At 49.4% G+C, this 19,782-nt stretch overlaps 11 protein-coding genes across 11 annotated transcripts; 7 read left to right on the plus strand and 4 right to left on the minus strand.

Annotated features, from left to right (window-relative positions):
• Positions 1-94: 94 nt before the first annotated feature.
• On the minus strand, positions 95-1,195 carry N7446_002810 (uncharacterized protein; the record flags this gene model as incomplete). The annotated part of the gene is made up of 1 exon (XM_058511559.1): positions 95-1,195. One exon carries the CDS (start codon positions 1,193-1,195, stop codon positions 95-97), a length of 1,101 nt encoding a protein of 366 aa, XP_058377095.1.
• Positions 1,196-1,221: 26 nt separating this feature from the next.
• On the minus strand, positions 1,222-1,740 carry N7446_002811 (putative COPII vesicles protein Yip3; the record flags this gene model as incomplete). The annotated part of the gene is made up of 1 exon (XM_058511560.1): positions 1,222-1,740. One exon carries the CDS (start codon positions 1,738-1,740, stop codon positions 1,222-1,224), a length of 519 nt encoding a protein of 172 aa, XP_058377096.1.
• A 580-nt stretch (positions 1,741-2,320) lies between these two features.
• On the plus strand, positions 2,321-3,629 carry N7446_002812 (uncharacterized protein; the record flags this gene model as incomplete). Its single annotated transcript, XM_058511561.1, has 3 exons — positions 2,321-2,384; positions 2,437-2,502; positions 2,602-3,629. The coding sequence occupies 3 exons, from the start codon at positions 2,321-2,323 to the stop codon at positions 3,627-3,629; spliced, it is 1,158 nt and encodes a 385-aa protein (XP_058377097.1).
• Positions 3,630-4,268: 639 nt separating this feature from the next.
• Positions 4,269-4,775, minus strand: N7446_002813 (uncharacterized protein; the record flags this gene model as incomplete). Its single annotated transcript, XM_058511562.1, has 1 exon — positions 4,269-4,775. The coding sequence occupies one exon, from the start codon at positions 4,773-4,775 to the stop codon at positions 4,269-4,271; it is 507 nt and encodes a 168-aa protein (XP_058377098.1).
• A 719-nt stretch (positions 4,776-5,494) lies between these two features.
• N7446_002814 (putative DnaJ chaperone (Caj1)) lies at positions 5,495-6,300 on the plus strand (the record flags this gene model as incomplete). The annotated part of the gene is made up of 4 exons (XM_058511563.1): positions 5,495-5,501; positions 5,553-5,564; positions 5,614-5,674; positions 5,724-6,300. 4 exons carry the CDS (start codon positions 5,495-5,497, stop codon positions 6,298-6,300), a joined length of 657 nt encoding a protein of 218 aa, XP_058377099.1.
• Positions 6,301-6,519: 219 nt separating this feature from the next.
• On the plus strand, positions 6,520-7,915 carry sec53 (phosphomannomutase SEC53). The gene is made up of 5 exons (XM_058511564.1): positions 6,520-6,856; positions 6,915-6,977; positions 7,028-7,344; positions 7,421-7,495; positions 7,550-7,915. The coding sequence occupies exons 1-5, from the start codon at positions 6,755-6,757 to the stop codon at positions 7,797-7,799; spliced, it is 807 nt and encodes a 268-aa protein (XP_058377100.1). The 5' UTR covers positions 6,520-6,754; the 3' UTR covers positions 7,800-7,915.
• Positions 7,916-8,088: 173 nt separating this feature from the next.
• Positions 8,089-9,128, plus strand: N7446_002816 (CCDC90 family protein; the record flags this gene model as incomplete). Its single annotated transcript, XM_058511565.1, has 3 exons — positions 8,089-8,608; positions 8,682-9,015; positions 9,071-9,128. 3 exons carry the CDS (start codon positions 8,089-8,091, stop codon positions 9,126-9,128), a joined length of 912 nt encoding a protein of 303 aa, XP_058377101.1.
• A 481-nt stretch (positions 9,129-9,609) lies between these two features.
• On the plus strand, positions 9,610-11,538 carry N7446_002817 (uncharacterized protein; the record flags this gene model as incomplete). Its single annotated transcript, XM_058511566.1, has 5 exons — positions 9,610-9,901; positions 9,960-10,264; positions 10,337-10,483; positions 10,650-11,241; positions 11,315-11,538. Coding segments are annotated over 5 exons (1,560 nt in total), but the record flags the coding sequence as incomplete, so codon positions are not given.
• Positions 11,539-11,887: 349 nt separating this feature from the next.
• Positions 11,888-12,765, plus strand: N7446_002818 (BTB/POZ domain-containing protein; the record flags this gene model as incomplete). The annotated part of the gene is made up of 3 exons (XM_058511567.1): positions 11,888-11,946; positions 11,999-12,125; positions 12,208-12,765. The coding sequence occupies 3 exons, from the start codon at positions 11,888-11,890 to the stop codon at positions 12,763-12,765; spliced, it is 744 nt and encodes a 247-aa protein (XP_058377103.1).
• Positions 12,766-13,103: 338 nt separating this feature from the next.
• Positions 13,104-13,940, minus strand: N7446_002819 (BTB/POZ domain-containing protein; the record flags this gene model as incomplete). Its single annotated transcript, XM_058511568.1, has 3 exons — positions 13,104-13,646; positions 13,701-13,827; positions 13,876-13,940. 3 exons carry the CDS (start codon positions 13,938-13,940, stop codon positions 13,104-13,106), a joined length of 735 nt encoding a protein of 244 aa, XP_058377104.1.
• Positions 13,941-14,598: 658 nt separating this feature from the next.
• On the plus strand, positions 14,599-19,330 carry N7446_002820 (uncharacterized protein; the record flags this gene model as incomplete). The annotated part of the gene is made up of 5 exons (XM_058511569.1): positions 14,599-14,632; positions 14,698-14,882; positions 14,949-18,204; positions 18,258-18,715; positions 18,773-19,330. 5 exons carry the CDS (start codon positions 14,599-14,601, stop codon positions 19,328-19,330), a joined length of 4,491 nt encoding a protein of 1,496 aa, XP_058377105.1.
• Between the last annotated feature and the right edge of the window lie 452 nt (positions 19,331-19,782).

Below are 19,782 nucleotides of genomic sequence, written 5' to 3' on the forward strand. Positions count from 1 at the left end.
CCTTGAACGCCACTTGGGGAAAACCCCCGGAAAACACACCCAAACCGAAAATAATTTTATACGTATATCAGGACAACCCTGAGAGACACTCCCATCACCGATTAGTCCGCTTACGGGCACCTCGACTTGCTCCAGAAACAGCCCTCCGCCGAACAGTTGGCGGGGCCGTCCGCTCTTGGACCTTGACGATCTGCACTTCGCCGTCACTGCTCTCCGATTCCTCTTCGCTGGACAACTCAGACTCAGATTCGGCCTTTTCTCCCCGGGGTTGGGTGCCTTGTGGACGCGTATCCCGGGGTGACTGATAGGCTTCGTATGGGTAGCTCATGCGACTCTGGGGTCCTACTCGAAGGTCGGTGGGGAGTTGCGACTGGTAGGGTGCTTCTCCGTATGGGGTCATCTGCATTTGGTTGTAGTACGATGGCGCCCATTGGGGATCATCTGGCAGAGGCCGCTGGTACATTGGCGATTGCTGCAGGGACTGCGGCCGGCCATTCGAAGCAAAACGGTCGGGGGGATAAGGCGAGTAGGTAGGTCGAAGAGGCGAGTTGGACTGCTGCGGACGAAGTGAGTGGGTAGTCGGGGTCCTCGGGCGCGCAGAAGATGAACTGGAAGGTCGCGAAGCACCTGTGCCACGAGTCCATCCATTTGTATCAGGCGCAAAGGCCGGATACGATCCCGGATGTTGCTCTGGCGCAGCGCTTCGTCGAGACGATGGTCGGGACACGGCGCTGGCGGGATTGGTAGCCTGCTTGGGACGCCGCGATCCGCTTGGGCCGTCCATCTGTTGACGCTTTCGCTCCAGGGCATCCAGCTCGCGCTTCGATAGCCGGACATTCTTCTGTCCTAACATTTGGGCCCGGCGAATTCGCTCCAGCGCCTTGTCCACCAACTGATCCTCCTTGTCCCGCATGGCCAGTTGAACCGCATAGGCCACCGTGCTATCCTCGTGGTCGTATAGGTCGAAGTCTCCCCCATCCACCGATTCATCATCCGTCAGTTCATCATAGTCCGACCGCCTGCGCGGCCCTCGCCCCCCATACTCCAGCTGTCGCATGTACCGCCCGCTCCGCACCATCTCCCGTTCATATACATCCTCCTCGCTGTCCACCTCCTCCACTCGCGCCTCTTCCCACGCGCGTCCCCGGTTGTGTCTCCCCGTTCGTGCCCCCGGTGGTCTTCCCCATGAGGGCATATCGTAAGGAGCTCGCGGTCGACCACCTAGACCGCCTCCTCGGAAAAAGCATTCTCGATCGGCTTATCCAATAGAGCAGCGTGGCCAAAGACGGTCACGCCAGTTGCGCCAATCAGCCACAGGACAGTTGTGAAGGGCGAGGCCCAGATACCCAGGGGAACACCGACGATGAGCATTCCAGTATAGAGCTGAGAAGTGTTGAAGCGCGAGAAGCCCAGATCCAGGTCACGGCCCTCAAGCTTGCCAATTCCGTAGAAACCTGCGGTCATGAAGACGATGACAAACAGCAGGAGAGGATTGGTCAACAAGCTGTAGATGCTGAGCATGACGAAAACGACGGCATAATTGCTAGAGAAGTAGGACAAATTGTAGTTGACGCGACTCTGGACCTCACCAAAGTTGGCGGGCTTGGACAGACGCTTGATGTCGAGGAATTCGGAGACTGGCTTGAGGTTGGCGAACCGCGTGGTCAGGGAGGTGCTGCGGATGTTGTTGAAGCGATCGCCAAAGCGCGAGGTGATCGCGTCAATCGGGATAGAGACCATTTTGAAGATAGAATAAAAAACTGAGAGCTGAAAGCTGAAAGATGAAAGAAGCTGGAAGTGAGGCGGAAAAGCGAGAGTTGGCCAGATAAGAGAGAAGAGAAGAGTTGTTATGAGGCAGTCACTTTTTTTGGTGCCTTGCCCCTTTCGAGTTTAGTCAGTTACAGAACGGCCGATCTGTCAGGCCTGAAAGGTGTCAAGATGAAGAAGGTCAAAGGTCAAATTAGGTGGACGAATTGTCTCTAAGAATAGAAATCGAAAGTGGTTTCTTTTCAGGCCTCACTGGAAGCGGAAGTAGTTCCCACTCCGGATGCGAGACCTGCGAGACCTGCAAGACCTGCGAGACCTGGACTTGTGAGACTTGCAAGACCAGGAAAAGTCTACAGAAAGGTGACTCAGTCTATATCTATATATACGTGTCTAACTGTAACAATTCGCTAGTAATGCACCTGTAAAGTCCAAGTCTCGATTGGGCCACGTTTGGTGGATCGAAGCCCGACCGCTTTTTCCCTCGAAGACATGTCCAACTCCTTTGCTTATTCGTCCACATACTCTGCTCGGCTTTGCGGCATTGACCGCCATCATGAAGTTCTTGTTGCTGTCCCTCTTTATTTGTTTTAGCCTGGTCGCCGCCTGGTCCAAGGAAGGTTGGTATTGTGTACCCTGAGAGCGAGCTCCATAACTGATCGTATCTCACAGACTATGAGATCTTTAGTCTACGCGATGATGTGGCCTCAAATGAAGGTGCCAATGTAACCTTCTATGGTACGTGAAGACTCCCTTTTTTTCCATTTTTTTATTATTTCATTTTCTATTCTTTTTTGGCACCTCAGGGATACACATCTGACTTCCATTACCCTGCAGACTTCCTTGAGATCCGCCCCAATGCCAATCAGGAACAGATCACCAAGGCTTACCGCAAGAAGTCGAGAATCCTCCACCCTGACAAGGTCAAGCGCGCCTTCGTTGCCAACTACTCCAAGGACAAGAGCAAGGCCAAGTCGAAGCAGGGTGTCAATGTCAACAAAGGTCCTTCTCAACGTGAGATTGAGGCTGCTGTCAAGGATGCCGATGCTCGTTCTACTCGCCTGAATCTGGTTGCCAACATTCTACGTGGCCCGGGGCGTGAACGCTACGATCACTTCCTCCGCCATGGATTCCCCTTGTGGAAGGGCACTGGATACTACTACTCGCGCTTCCGTCCTGGTCTGGGCTCCGTGCTGGCTGGTCTGTTCCTGGTTTTCGGTGGTGGTGCACACTACGCTGCTTTGATCCTTGGTTGGAAGAGGCAGCGTGAGTTTGTGGATCGCTACATTCGTCAGGCCCGCAGAGCTGCCTGGGGAGATGAGACAGGTGTCCGTGGTATCCCTGGAATTGACTCGGCTGCTGCTCCTGCTCCTGCTCTCGCCTCCGAATCTGAGGCCGGAGCCGTGGCGGTGAACCGTCGCCAAAAGCGAATGATGGACAAGGAAAACAAGAAGGACAAGAAAGGAGGAGGTCGGGCTAGTGCTCGTGCCTCTGGAACTTCCACACCTACCGAGTCGACTAACAGCACTGGCGAGCGCAAGCGCGTCGTTGCTGAGAACGGCAAGGTTTTGATTGTTGACTCCATTGGCAATGTGTTCCTGGAAGAGCAGAACGAGGATGGCGAACGTCAGGAATTCCTGCTTGACATCGATCAGATAGAGCGCCCAACCATCCGTGAAACGATGCTGTGCAAGCTTCCCATCTGGTGTTTCAACCGGACTGTTGGCCGGGTGTTGGGTACTTCTCCCACCGAGGACGAAGAGGAGTTTGAGGATATCGATGAGCCAGTCGAGGAAGCCAGTGAGACTACTGCCACCTCGACCCGGTCTTCTCGCAAGCGTTCCAAGCGCTCTCAGCGATCATAAACTTGCTTAAAAAGGGGAATACCCAATTGTTGGATACATCTTGAGCGTTGGTCTTTCTTCCTCTGATCACAAAATTTGGCTATAGAGTCTATAGGCAGTACCCTGGGAATTTAACTGTACACATACTTGGAGAGAACCAAAAAGCTCATAGAGCAAAATGACACGAGTTGGCCAAGAGCCCAAAAGTAATTGTAGTATGTCCTGGAATCCCTGTAATACGTGACATTTACGATTCGCCAGCCAAACAGCGGGAGATCTGTTCATCGGCGGATCTACTTAGGGGCCAACTCACATCCTGCTAGTGACATGCAGACACACCTAGTGCGATGTATAGCTGTCCGACGGGGCATATCCACTTGGGTACCAATTCTTGACTTAGATAACGAGGAGACCCCCCTAGTTCGCCTGAGTGGGGTTTTGAATAGTTTCATTGTTGATAACAAACAGAAGATTTTCCAGATAATGATTCTATCGAATCCAGACGAGCCTCCCAGTACATGAGGACAAGAACGCAGAAGGTGAAAAGAACGCAGTTTCGAAGCATCGAGAGCAAAAGGGACAGTGGGTGTATCATCATGATCGTTATGTGAGTATCGCAAATCGTGGAATGGGTTGAATGACTAGCCCGGCTCTGCATGTCTAGGCAAACATCTTGGCAATGTTCATCAGGCTGCTGAAGTTCTCCCCAATACCCCTGCCCGCGCCTCCCTCAAGTCCGCGGGAAGAATGCGCCGCACTGCCGCCTAGTGCACTGATGACTCCATGGGGCAAGCGGATTCCAATCATGGCCAGCAGCTTTGGCAGAACACCGCTAGTCAGGAGAGGCAGGATGACCAACATGAGGACCTTCACAGGGTTGCGACGGGCATAGCGAACAATGTCACGGAACAAGCGCTTGATGTCCCGGATCATGCGCTGCACGAATCCCTCCCGAGGCCGGGCTCGTCGTGACGAAGATGACGAGAAAGATGAAAAGACAGATGGGCTTGAGCGTCCTCCTGTTCGACCTCCACCCAGATTGCCGAAGAAGGATGGAGCAGAGTGTCGCGTATGATGGGTTGAGTAACCTGATTTGGAGCGTGTCGGCGACCGACGGCGCACATAGCCCACCGACGACACAGACGATCGACCATCGAACCAACCCATTGCGTTGATGTTGTGACGCTGCTTACTGGTACAGCACTGTGTGGGAATTGGGTGTCCTGAGGTTGTCCTAGGAAATTGTGGATTGGTACACAGTTGAAGTTTCCTGAAGATGCAATTGCGCAAGAAATCCCCAGATGGTTCTTTTTGAGACTTTTTTTGCCCTTCTGTGTGGCAATTCAGAGAGCAAAAAGAGACAGATGCAAGTCAGCCACTAAGAGCTGCAGCGATGCGCAATGTGTGTGTGGTCTAGGCCGCTGTGTGCATCTGCTCCACCACGGATGTGCTGTGCAGGTATGGAGTAATCTTCTGTGACAGCTGGCAATTAAAGTCTCAGGGGAAGAGATAGAAACACTGGAGGTTATATTCAGGCGAATCAAAGTCAGGAACTTAAGATGTTAGGAGTAATTACCCCTGTGCGGAATAAGGTGGCTGGGATTTCGCAAGCTGAACTTAGTCCCGAACCCCATTTTGCCTTAGACACTGCATGTCTGAGACTGCCCCTCCATACGGAGTAGTCCGTCTGACAAGTCCATCTGTGAATATATACACCTGGCTATATAGAAGTCCACAGAAGTAATTAAAAAGAAGTCTGAACCATGGAAAGTGAAATTGTTGCCTCAGGCGGGAGCGACGTCACTCCACGTGATGTGGCTTTCCACTCTGCCTTGTAGTTCTGTATTGCTTCTCTTTCTTCACATCCTTATAATACAGTCTGGAACATGTCGAGTGCGTTGACCATACCCCACTACTTAGCTATTTATACTAACCCTTGAATAGGTCCCGATTACTGTAGGCCCCCTCACTACCTTATGACGACTCCACCTAACATAGATTACAGACAAGATTCTGGGAATCTCTCATGATGCCACGCAATCACAGATCCGCAGCGCATATAAGAGGTCAGCGCATCACAACTTTATTGGCAGTGACTGTCTAACAAGTGTGCAGGGAATCATTGAAATCCCATCCTGATCGGGTCCCCGCTGACTCCCCCGAGAGACCTGCACGGACACGAAAGTTCCAGGATATTAACGACGCCTACTATACTCTATCTGACCCTGTGCGTCGCCGAGAATACGATGCTGCCCGCGCATACGAAGAAGCGGACCAGGAAGCGGAAGAGGAGGTACCACCTAGTGGCGGCAGTGGTTTCTCTTGGTCCAACTTTGGATTCAGTGGTAATCGCGATGACCGTGACAGCGACCAGTTCGGCTCCGTTTTCGAAGAGATGCTGCGCGAAGAAGGTCTTGCCGAGGAAAGTGATGGAGAAGGCGGCAGGCGGACTCGCCCAACCGGACGATTTTGGGCACTAGTCGGTGGTGTCAGTGGAGGTGCTTTGGGTTTCATCGTGGGTAATTTCCCCGGGGCACTGGCTGGCGCTGTTGCTGGAAACCGGCTTGGTGCTGTCCGCGATGCCAAGGGCAAAAGTGTCTATGAAGTTTTCTTGGACCTTCCACAGCCAGATCGGACCCGACTCTTAAGTGAGCTTGCAGCCAAGATGTTCCAGTCTACAATGGGGCGCTGAGCGTGTACTTTTTGATCCATGGCTTAGGCGTTTAGGAAATGGACTCTTATGGGATAAGGATAATATTGGTATGGGATGGAACATGTATCTACATATAGGTAACTTGCAACTTACGTAGAATAACACGCACATAGTACGGAGTAGTATAGTCTTGATACCCCCCTCCTACTATCTTATCGATAACAACCAGGTACAGAGTAGACTCAGTCCAAATATCAACCACGCATCACTACCCAAGTAAATGTACTATATAATTGCATCTACTCAATTGTACCCTAAGTCAATGATTCAACTCCTGAGACCAGGTGGCATTCTCTCTGCTTCTGGACGCGCTAAGCTTCCGCCCTGGCTCACCGCTTGCGGTCAAAAAGCGCCCCTCTATATTTATCCCCGAGTCTGGAATTTCCCCTCTTAATTTATCCCCTGGAGATTCAATTCTTGAAATTCATTCAATATGACCGAAGCTGCCAGTGTCTATCCTTCATTGGAGAACCGTCCCCTCAAGAACACGGTTGTCCTGTTCGATGTCGACGAGACTCTCACCCCCGCAAGACGTGTAGGTTGTGCTGGAACCGTTGTCTTGAACTCATCATACTGACATATGGTGATTGTAGCATGCCTCTCCAGAGATGCTTGAGCTTCTCTCTCGATTGCGTCACAAGTGCGCCATTGGATTTGTTTGTATCCGCCCAGACAGTGCACATACTTAGCTTCTAATACGATGCAGGTTGGCGGCTCGAACCTTGTGAAGCAGCAAGAACAACTCGGAACTTCTACTATCGATGTCACCACCCTGTTTGACTTCTGCTTCTCCGAGAACGGTTTGACTGCATTCCGCCTGGGTAAGTCGCTTGCCAGCAACAACTTTATTCAGTGGCTTGGGGAGGACAAGTACCAGGCGCTGGTGGACTTTGTTCTGAAGTTCATTGCCAACACCAAGCTTCCACGTAAGCGCGGTACTTTCATTGAGTTCCGCAACGGAATGGTCAACATTAGCCCTGTTGGACGTGCAGCCAGCCATGATGAGCGCAATGAGTTCGAAGCGTACGTGCATTCTTGATATTGCTATAATTTTAGGTGTACTTGGGAAAATTATGATGGTCTAACTGACTTTATATAGTTACGACAAGATCCACAACGTCCGAAAGAACCTGGTCGAGGCCCTGAAGAAGGAGTTCCCTGACTACGGTCTCACGTGAGTATTCCCTAGGTCATTACTTTAATAGCACTGCTAACACAAGGATTAAAGATACTCCATTGGTGGCCAAATCTCCTTTGATGTCTTCCCCACCGGGTGGGACAAGACTTACTGCCTGCAGCACATCGAGGCGGAGAAGGGCATCTCGGGCATCGAATACAGCACCATCCACTTCTTCGGTGACAAGACTTTCGTTGGAGGTAACGACTATGAGATTTATGAAGACCCCCGCACCATTGGACACGCTGTCGATGGCCCCGAGGACACCATGAACCAGCTCAAGAAGATTTTTGACCTGTAGATGTGAGGTTGGTGCAATACCCATGCGCATGGATTTATGATAGCGTTTGCATGCAAAGTTTGATCTCCATTGAGACATGTTAAAAGATAGATCAAATTGATCCTTTAATCCTTTACTCCCTTGGACTGTCAAAACATACAGTAGAATGCGGACAATCCGTGGAGCCGTCGGGAAACGTCGATCTTTCCGCGCTTTAGTCATCCGTTTCCCAAGTTCTCGACCTGGATCTTTCCCAGGTCCACACTTGAGCATCAAATCTATAACTATTCTACTGCCCGTTGTCCTTGACATGGCGTCCCAGAAACATGTCGTGGAGGTCCCGCGCACTCTCCTTCCCCGCCTGACCTGGAACAGTTCCTCGTCGCGCCCTTCCATAACCATCACCCACCATCCCGCACTCGCAAGTCAAAGACCACTTCCTCAAGGCTGGAGTCCCTTGAACCGACAGATCCATTCTTTCGGTCATACCTATCAGTCATCCCGCTTCATTTCGTCATCTTCCCGGGAAATTATTTCCAGCTCTCTTGTTTCCCGACGACCCTCCCCGTCAACCGCGCCATCTACAACTCCTCCCAGCAACCCTATCCGTCACAATGGTGTCTATGTGGCAACCTTCAATCCAGCTCGGCGCGCCTTTCATGCAACACCGGCTCGACCTCGCGATCATCACTTCGACACACTGAAGTTCGTGAAGCGCCTCCAGGCAGAAGGCTTCAGCGAGGAGCAGTCTGTGGCTATGATGCGGGTCTTGAACGATATCATTCAAGAGTCTATCCAGAATTTGACCAGAACTATGGTTCTTCGGGAAGGTATGTGTTTCGCTACTGAGTTGCCGCATTGCACTTGGTATCTCTGAGGTATCTAACATGAGCGCTTTATTAGACTCGGAGAGATCAACATACACACAGAAAGTGGATTTTGCCAAACTACGCTCCGAGCTTCTCAATGCAGACTCCACCGAGGCGCAGTTGACTCGCTCGTCACACGAGAAGATTGCAGCTGATCTTGCCAAGCTCAACTCCCGACTCCGCGATGAGATCGGCCGAACTCAAGCTTCTGTCCGGTTGGACTTGAACCTTGAAAAGGGCCGAATTCGCGAGGAAGCGAATGGCCAAGAAATGCGGATCAAGGAGACCGAAACGCGTATTGAGCAGGAAGTTGCTGGCTTGAGAGAACGGGTGGAGGCTGTCAAGTTCTCAACGTTACAGTGGCTCATGTATGATTTCCGAAATGCCCTGCACCAACATATACTGACTCTAATTTCTCTCCAGGGGTGTCTGTACCGGTACCGCCGCTTTGATTCTTGGTGCCTGGCGCCTGTTTATGTGAAGTTATAGGGTAAACAACCCCGTGCATGGATATGGAGTGATTTTGGCTTTATATGAGACTTTGATCTCCTACTCTTTTTCTTTGTTTCGTACACATACTCTCTACTCGTCTGGCCAAATTATGGGTTTAGACAATACCAAGAATTCTTTGGTTATTAATGGAAGCCCATTGGATACTCGACTTGTTCTCCGCTCTTCTTCCTAGTGTAAAGGGTGAATAACCTCTCGAACTGGGCTAGGGGAGGAGGCGCATGAATGCGATGCACCTTCCAGGATCCCCCTCTCCTTATCTTCAGGGGCACTTAGCTCCCAGTCTGCATAAATCAACTTTCTTTCTCTCTCAACTGTCGATACTTATATTATCTTACCTGATCGATTGGTTATTCGTCTTGTCTGAACTGCATTTTCAGAGGTTTGGATCAATCAATATTGGGCTCCGTGGAAGAACTAAATCATCACAAGTATTGCACGTTCCCCGCTAGCTCTGTGGCCTACAACAATCAAGCCCAATTCCGAGGCTGCTTGTTACAATGGCTCTAACCGCACTGTGTGGATTGCTGCTATGGGGGCATCTCCCATTGGCCTCTTCATTGCATGCCAGTTCACAGTCTCTGCTTCAGTCTTCGTCCCAGACGCCTAGCTCGACGGGCTTGCAAGAAGTCTTCCAGGTCTATCAACCAGTATCATTCAAGCCCAGCGGAGATAACAGCTGCAATGTCGAGCTATTACTTATGGATCATATTTTCGGGGCAAGTTATGGATCGCCTTTCGTGGGTAAGAAAGGCTGAAACCTTCCTTCTATCTGAATGTAGCTAAACTTGCCATCAACCAGGCGACTATGAGCCCCCAAGCTGTGACTTTGATACTATCCAGATCAATCTTACAGTCATCTCCCGGGGGAGGCAGTATGATCGACTAGCGTTGATGTACCTTGGGGACAATGAAGTATTCCGGACTTCCACAGCAGAGCCAACTGCAAATGGAATTGTCTGGACTTATATCAAAGAAATGTCACAGTATAATTCGCTCTGGCAGGCTCCCCAGAAGCTGATCTTTGACTTGGGCAATATCGTTAACGACGTTTACACCGGTTCGTTCAATGTGACCTTGACGGCACACTTCTCCTACAGACAAGCTGTGAGGACTGCGGATATTATCCTGCCCCTTTCTGCCAAAAAGTCAGCGTCAAACTCCCCAAGCGCCTTTTAGATCCCAACGGATAACACCACTGTCATGCTCGAGATTCCGGCTGCGGCATCGCGCGCTGTTGTATCGATCTCAGCATGCGGTCAATCAGAGGAAGAATTCTGGTGGTCTAATGTTCTCAATGAGGATACTCAATACTTTGAAAGCACTGTAGGCGGACTTTATGGATATACTCCGTTCCGGGAAATTCAACTTATATCGACGGCATCACATCCTTGCTGGACTAGTCTGGCCATTCCCTATCATCTTCACGGGGGGCGTAACTCCGGTATATTGGCGTCCGATTGTTGGGATTGACGCATTTGATCTCCGGCAGCCAGAGATTGATATTTCTCCATTTCTTCCCATGCTTCAAGATGGTGAACTGCATTCATTTGAGATCCGGGTGCCTGGTCTCAATGCCTCGGTTAATGGAATAGCAACCCTGGCGAATACTGTTGGTTCATACTGGGTTATCACGGGAAATATCTTCCTCTATACTGGGGAGGATTCTGCCTCTGAGGCTGTTACTGTGAATGATAGCGAAGTTCCACGAGTGGAGGCTCCTTTACCAACGTTTACCATCTCTCGGAAACTTGCGCATAATTACACTGGAGGGAACGACTCTTTATCGTACTCCGTGGTGGCCGAGAGAACTTTCAGAACAGAGTCTTCTCGATTCTCGTGGTCTCAAACCTTGTCTTTTTCTAATTACGGCCTACTCAATCAGCAAGGATACAGCCAAGTCAACAAACAGCTTACTGCTGGAAAGAACATTATCACGGAGCGTGCCGACATAGTCACATCGAACAGCACTTCATTCGAATACCCCTTAGTTGTGAACGCAACCTACGGCATTACCACAAACGGGCTGACGATCGACTCTTGGATGACGAGAGGTCCCAAGTTCGAGACAACAGGAGGGCCCGGTATTTCCACTTACAGCTTGACCTCAGAGCCATCGTGTCTTCACACAGCCCAATCTGGCACAGCACGGTATAGATCAGTTACTGGCGGACCTTCAGCTTCATGGGGTGACAGTTGAGAAATATGAAAGCGAAGCATACGAACAAACGTACCAACAGTCTGTTCACGCAATCAATGGGACCGTTGTGTATAACACGGATTCCCATGGCAAGGCCCAGGCATCTCCACAAGACCATGAATCAGGGAGAGGCAGCGTGAGAGCTATTCTTGGGAATGGGCCTGGGTCTCCCGCACTCTGAGCTGCATATATCAAGTCAATATTCACCTCATCTAATATGAAATCATTAAATCAAACCGACATGCCTGTCTTTGGATGCTATAGATGACAGTACATAATTTCAAACAGAGTGACTATATTCAATCTCCTGATTGTCAAAGTAAACAAAGCTCGAGGCTCAATGAACTCTCCTTCTGCCTGGTCTGGTTTAAGAGCCAAGTCACTCCTCCAGTCCAGCTCTCCACAGCTTTCTCATGTCACTTTTGTTTTCTTTTTTCACTTTGCACACCCTTTCTACTCACCAACTCTCTCCTTTTTCCTTGCCAGATATTCGCATCTCTTCTTGCATCTTTCTAAAACACATATTTGCAATGGAGATCACTGCACTCAGCGTGGAGGGGACTGACCTGTTTATCCACAGACTCCAAGAGTAAGTCCATGGCGCCATATTGTCTTCAAAACACGAACGCTAATGAAAGCAGCTTCTGGCACTCTGCAGCCTTCTCCGACCTCACTGTTTTCACATCAGACAGGACCTTCCAGGTACACAGGCTAGTGCTATGTGTGCGGTCTCAGGTCTTTTGTGACCTCATCGTAACGGACACTCAGGTGAGCCGTCTCGGAAACCATACTCTCTACAATATGCAGAAGCTGACTAGGACCTTTATAGGAACTCCATACCACTGGACAGTACGCGCTCGAAATGAAGGATGACCACCCACACATCATCGAGGCCATGATGCGCTCTTTCTACGGACTACCCTACGACGCGATCAACAAAGCCACAAGCCAGATGTGCCCCATGCTATTCAACGTCATGGTTTACAACATTGCTGCAAAATACCAACTGGACTACCTCAAGGTACAAGCCAGACTCACCTTTGCTTCTTGCGTGCAAGATCTTTGGGCCTCGAATAGTTTCCTGATTGCAATTTCTGAAGCATACACCGCCACACCAAGGGAAGATCGGGGTCTTCGTGATTTAATTGTGGCAATGTGTCAGACACACAGAAGGGACCTACGAGAGAAACAGGAATTTGAAACTCTACTTGCGGATACTCCTGGACTTGCCAGCGATCTTGTGCTTCTTTCGCGCCAACGGCTGCCTCCAAACTTGTCTTTGGAACCGCGTATCGTCGAGTCCTATGTTTGCATGGATTGCCTATCAAAATGGCAGATTCAAGTTGGGATCGTGAGAGATTTCCTTGAATGCCCTTTTTGTCATCATGATCAAGTACTCCCTTTCTGAGACGTACGCAGTGGCCGTTAACTGTGTGATGGGGGTAAACAACAGATTCTGTGGGATTCTTCTGTAACATTATTGTGCTATTCATGTAACTCAAATGCCAATACTAGCCGGACACGTTGAATATTATTAATGAACGATTTAATCCAGTATTAATCAAGTGAATAGGGATGTAACGCCACAGTATAGCGGGTTCTGCATAGCGAATTTTCGTGGCAATTTGAATCAGTTTCTGCTAAGCCGAAGCTTCCTGTTTTGCTGTTTCCTTGTTTTCCTTCATTGCCATTTTGAATTCTCCTCATAGAGCTGATCTGTTCGAATGTGAAGACCAAGGTAGAAGTTCAACCGAGATATCCATGTTGGACCGATCGCTTGGCGCACTTGGGGCATTTTGGGTACAAATTTCCACGAGGGCAGAACCACTCGGCCTGGCAGGCGGCTGTCATGCATCGGGTAGGCACTAATTCACAGTCATAGATATCCATCGCCAAGATTAGATCGGCAGCAAATCCGGGGATTTCCCGAAGTACCCGTTGGAATTCGTTGGACTTCCGTAACGCTGGGAGATTCTCGTAAGCGACTTTCAGAATTGTATCGCGAAGGCCACGATCATCAGGCCGAGTGCTGTCGTAAGCCTCTGCAATGACCTCTGGAAAACATTCATCTTCCCAGTTGTAGTGCACAAGAGGCACGAACCGCTCAGTCACATCTGATTTCAACTGCGAGGCAAGAAACTTGTCGGCAATCTGGTAAACTGAGACCCAGAATAACATCGGAGGAATGTCGTTGGGAGCAAAAATGTCCAGACCGTAAAAGAACTTCAGCATTGCTTCAACGGCACGAGGATTGTCTTCTTTGAGCTCAATGGTCTTCTTCTGTGTCTCCTGTAATAATTAAATCAGAGCCGACCGTATCATATAGTATCAGAAGAGACTTACTGTCCAATCGTTCTTGCACATCTGGTTGAAGAAATCGGATTGCATGCAAATGACTGTCCTGTGGACGAAAAACTTCTGATCCTGGGTCACAATAGTAAAATCGGACGTTTTACTTGAGTTCCAGAAGCTGTTATTATTAGATTCAAACCGGTCGCTTTCTAGGTTCGCAACTTACTCTTTCAGGTTGTCCACAATGCGGACCTTGGGGCTGCTAGGCATTTCGCCTGAATCGGTTCCCATTGTGAGTTGGGGCTTCGAAATTCTGATGGATCAGCAGGCCCGGTGTCGAAGGATGGTCTGGTGTTGGAAGAATGAATAAGATGGATATCATGCAGTGGAAGTGGATTTGTTAAGCAAGCAACTTTCAGGAGAATGGTTTGGAGAAGCAGTCTGTAGGAAGCAGGCTTTTTTTACGACCGTTGGGAGATATCAAAGATACCAAAGCAGAGAAAAGAAGACCACGGCATATAATACCGAGGCAAGAGAGTTTGCAATGAGCAACATTGAGGTGCTGGAGGGAATGATGAAAATGCCCACGAGGTGATGAGCGCTCTACTCAAGTCCTGGGAATTTGCTATGATGGGACTTAGAGTACCCATGTATAGGTATGGCTCTGGTTTAAGTTAACACTAACGGAGTACTGTACATCGATCTGTTTTAGCATTTGAAGTTGACTTCTGGTTTCCATACTTCGCATTTATCCGGCCTGTTTATCCGGTATCTTATCGATCGCGATTGTGATCTCTGCACGTGCCACTTTCATCACAATATCACGTGATCTGTGTCTGTTATCAGCACGTGATCCGTTGCGCGATAAGTTATCGGCTCCAGCTTCGCCTTTGCGATTACGGTCAACTTATTTGTGGCGACAGCACAGGCGTGCAAAACGGTGTTCATAATGAGTGTAGTTGCAGATGAAATCACACTGCCAGGTAAAGTTGCATCTCTTGGCCGATTGACAGCAGACGATGTGTACTGATAACCCTCACCATTCTAGACAGCCGCTTTGGGTCCCTACATCGCATATTCGAACAATCGGTTGCACCGAACCCCGATGACCATCCTACCAAGCGGCGCAAGGTCATCAAGTCTCACTCAAGATGCTTGGTAAAAGAAAACGGCGAATCTGCAACAGGGATACCTCTAGGCTACATTCCCTTGGCACGATTAACATTGCGCATGGTGAGTTCTCATGACTGACGTGCCACCCACTGCAGAAATACTAACGACTCGCCACCTTCTCGTTAGAAAACACCATCTTACAATATACTTAAGCAGGAGCAATTAGAAGGTCTGAAACAATGCCCCCTTCGGGTTCCTGTCGTCACGGAGGTCCGCAATATTCGCCGACTCGATGACGATGAAGACAATGCGCCCCAACAAGACTCGCTTGGTCGTGAGGCTTGCATTATGGAACTCAAAATAAATGATCTTGATGGAAAGCATTCATTTGCACATTCATTCCAGGATTCGCGGTTGTTTGATTTGCTAGAGCAGTTTCGACACGCCAGCGGACTCGCCCACGCAAACAAATACTCCAACGATGCTCCGATCGCCTGCTACCAGGCTTCCATTTCTGTGTCGCCAGATAGGGATGTTTTTATCCTCGAGACCGTTGTTCTATGGAAGGATTCACTCGAGGTCCCGGCCCTTTCCTACCTACAGGATTCGGCTTTGGAGGCTTTTACAAGATACGTGCTACAGGAGCCACCTGATCACCCTTCAACTGCATACGAGCGAGATCAACGTCGCGAACGAATGCTGGGTCTCCCGCAAAAGTGGTCTCCCCGAGAGTTTTACAACAGTGTCCACGTTCCTCAAGCCACAGAAGGTGCCTCAAACCTTGCATGTCCTGATATAGATTGTGACCTATTTCCATTTCAGAAGAGGGCACTTCGGTGGCTGTTGCAGAGAGAGGGTATGGAAGTTCAACAAGATGGCACAGTCGTTCCGATGGAACGGGTCCGGAAAGGCGAGCTTCCGGTGTCTTTCGGGAAAATGAAAGACGCCGACGGACGAATATACTATTTCAGTCGCCTCTTCATGATCCTGACTACCGACGTCTCTGAATGGTATGATGCTTCGGATCTTTTGAAGGGCGGGATACTTGCAGAGGAAATGGGACTGGGCAAAACAGTTGAAATGATTGCTCTAATAAATCTTCACCGCCGATTCTCAGGGCCGCAGCCGAAGGCTGACCCGGATGGACTGAAGCCATCTGGTGCGACTTTGATTATCACACCGCCGGCTATTCTTGAGCAATGGAAACAGGAGTTGGCGCAGCATGCCCCTGCCCTCCGGGTTCACCATTACACCGGCATCAAACGTGGGAAAGAGGAAACAGATGACATGATTGTTGATGAGCTCGCCGAATTCGACGTTGTCCTAACCACCTATCACGTCATCTCTCGAGAAATTCACTACGCTGGTATGGCACCGGAAAGAAATCTCCGGCACATAAAGCGATTCGAGCCCAGGAAGACACCCCTGGTTCGCATTTCATGGTGGCGTGTATGTTTAGATGAAGCCCAGATGATTGAAAGCGGAGTCAGCAACGCAGCAAAAGTAGCACGGTTGATTCCTCGGGAGATCGCTTGGGCTGTGACCGGCACACCGCTACGCAGGGACATAGATGACCTGTTCGGTCTTCTTCTCTTTCTTCATTATGGGCCGTTTTGTTTCTCAAATCCGTTATGGAAGAGGTTGATTTCACGATTTGGGTCGGTCTTGGTCACCATCATCAACGCGATCGCCCTTCGACACAGCAAGGATCAAGTGCGCGACGAGCTTCGTCTTCCCCCTCAAAAACGCATTGTCATAACTACCCCGTTCACGGCCATAGAAGAGCAGCACTACGGGCAGTTATTTGAACATATGTGTGAGGACTGCGGGCTTGACGCCTCAGGGGCACCCATTCGGGGGAATTGGGATCCTGAAGATCCGGTTATCATCGAAAAAATGCGTGTGTGGTTAACAAGACTACGCAAAACCTGTCTTCATCCTGAAGTCTCGTCAGGCACTCGTCGAGCATTAGGTGCGAATAATGGACCATTACGGACTGTAGACGAGGTTCTGGAGGTCATGATCGAGGCCAATGAGACGGCTATTCGTGCGGAAGAACGCTCACTTCTTCTTTCTCAACTTCGACGAGGCCAGCTCTTGGAAAACGCAAAACGCCGCATGGAGGCCCTCGTTTTATGGCAAAAGGCATTGGATCATGCAACCGAACTGGTCGAAAACAGCAGAGAACAACTGCGACAGCAGCGGCTGAAAATCGAGAGTGCTACAGATGGTATAAATGGAACCATCTCGGCAATGGAAAACTTGAACGGGGACGAGGCTGAAGATGCTGACAACAACAGCCGCCTTGGTCAATACAGGCTAAAGCTTCGAAATGCGCTTGAGGTTCAGCACATCGCAGTGTTCTTCACAGCAAATGCATTCTACCAGATTAAAAGTGATCCAAATTTAACCCAGCCAGACTCTGAAGAATTCAAATCACTCGAAAAACGCGAAGAAGATGGCTACGAGGCGGCCAAAATGATTCGCAAGGAGATGTTGACAGATATTTCCCGAAAAGTTGAGCGCTACATGAAAACAATCAAGGAGAAGACACGAAACAAGCAATTCGTGAACATTCCAAAGATGAAGCCTTACCTCTATAGCGAGGGTCTTGAGTCTTATCAACTGCTCAGAAATTTTGAAGACCTATGTGCAGCACTCAACAGACATGCTGAGCAGTATAATGAATGGCGCGCTGTCATGATTAAACTGGTCTCGCAATCGCTCATCGACCAGGAAGAAGATGCAGAGCTGGAGGGCAATGAGTATGAGCGATCTACAAAACATCAAGATGAGATGTATGTCTACATGGAGGCTTTGCGCTCAATGTACGCCGATCGTTACGATGCCCTCACTGGTCAAAAGAATGTTCTCATTTCCCACGAGGTCAAAGCTGGCATTATCCAGGCTCAACGAGGCGAAGGACCCTCTCCACAGCTCTTCCTCAAGATTATGGACACTCGCAGTGAGCTCATGCCAGATCCTCAGCTTGGGTCACTCCGCCGTATTGTCAGTGAACTTCGCAGCCTTCTGACGTCGTTGGACTGGCAAGCTAGCTCTGGGAGCTCGCGTGCCCGTGCTGAGCATGAGATAGTCGACTTGGTTTTGAAAAATGCCGGTCAAATGATCTCGGAGCAACTCAAGGTATCATCCAATCTAGAAAAAGAAGTCGAAATGTTCCGTGATACCATGAACAATCGGCTCGAGTACTATCGCCACCTGCAGCAGATTTCGGATACAGTGGCTCCGTACGACGAGGAAAGTGCGGGCAAGCCACTGGATGAAGACCTTTTTAATTCGAAACTCAAGCAGGAGGAAATTCTTGAAGGGAAAATCTCTTCGCTCAAGTCTAAAGGTAGATACCTCATCCACCTGAGGGATGATTCCAGCGCCGAGAATACCTCGAGGATCTGCATTATCTGCCAATCGACTTTTGAAGTTGGTAAGTGTTGTGTGTGCTAACGGTTTCGTTTGAGCCTGGACTGACCTTTATAGGTGTACTGACCGTTTGTGGTCACAAGTATTGCAGTGATTGTATTCGCATGTGGTGGCGTTCCCACAAGAGCTGCCCAATGTGCAAGAAGACCCTGAAGCTCAAGGATTTTCATCAGATCACATACAAGCCACAGGAATTGGTGGCCCAGGAAGAGGAATCGTCTGTCAAAGTGGGCCATGAACGGCATGCTCAAAACGCAATCTATAGCGATATCAGCTCCGGACTTCTTAGAGAGATCAAGAATATCGACTTGGACGACTCTTTCGGAACGAAGATTGACACCTTGGCTCGTCACATCCTGTGGTTGCGGGAACATGACCCCGGGGCAAAGTCGATTGTCTTTTCTCAGTACAAGAGCTTTCTGACGGTGCTACAGGCGGCATTCTATCGCTTCAAGATTGTTAGTAGTAGCATTGACAGGCCGGATGGTATAGAAAGTTTCAAGAGGGATCCAGCGGTATGGACCCCACGGGCTTCCTTTGGTGGGTGGGATATTTGCTGACTATAAGAACAGATTGAGTGCTTCTTGTTGCATGGAAAAGCCCAATCATCTGGGTTGACTTTGATCAATGCAACCCACGTCTTTCTCTGTGAACCGCTTATTAATACGGCAATAGAACTACAGGCCATCGCTCGAGTACATCGTATTGGCCAGCACCGGCCAACGACGGTGTGGATGTACCTTGTCTCTGGGACTGTGGAAGAATCCATCTATCAACTTTCTGTCACTCGACGACTGGCTCACATCATTGAGAAAGAGAAGCACGAAAAAACAGGTTACTCAGCGGGCGCTCCCAATGAATATGGTCCTCTCATCAAAGATCTTACTGAGACAGTCATTGACTCGGCCAACTCGATGGAAATGCAGGAGGCCAGCCTCACAAACCTGATGACAAGCGGGCCGTCGGATGGAGAGTTGGTGAAGCAGGATGACCTTTGGCAATGTCTCTTTGGTGGCACGGTCCATAAAGATAGCAATGATCCATCCATGGAGGCAGAGAGGGAAGTAGGCCGGTTCTTGAGGGGCGAGGCTTCTGAGCGCAGAAGGGATGAAGAAACGAGTTACGTATGATAATTGTAAAATATGATGTCTATGCTATGGAATCAACAGTTTTTTTGCTACTTTTTGTCATTGGGGAGATATGTTGAATGATCTACGTAAAAAAACAAGACAGGATGGATAGGTAGATATGTATATATATCATAATTTACTAGAGCCTCAGTGCCCCCCAAACTAGCGTAGAGATCAAAGGGCAATATCGATGAGAGCACATCCCAGTCAATTCCTCCTGTGTTTTCAATTTATCATATCACAAATTAGCCACGAAGGTATTCAGGACCGGACTTGACTAAGCGAGCTGACTAATATCGTGGACTGGCCGTAGTTATACGACCGTGAAGGGCGATGACGTGAGTGTTTGTTGCCTATATCGAACAAAACCAGGTGATTTCTGTTAAATTGTTGCCTTTGAACTATTTTAATTGATACTTCTTCTGGATTTCTCCAACCCTGCAAAGTACAAC

Source organism: Penicillium canescens, assembly GCF_028828765.1.
Source record: "Penicillium canescens strain IBT 15451 chromosome Unknown utg000002l_segment0_segment0, whole genome shotgun sequence".
Classification (NCBI taxonomy): Eukaryota; Fungi; Ascomycota; class Eurotiomycetes; order Eurotiales; family Aspergillaceae; genus Penicillium; species Penicillium canescens.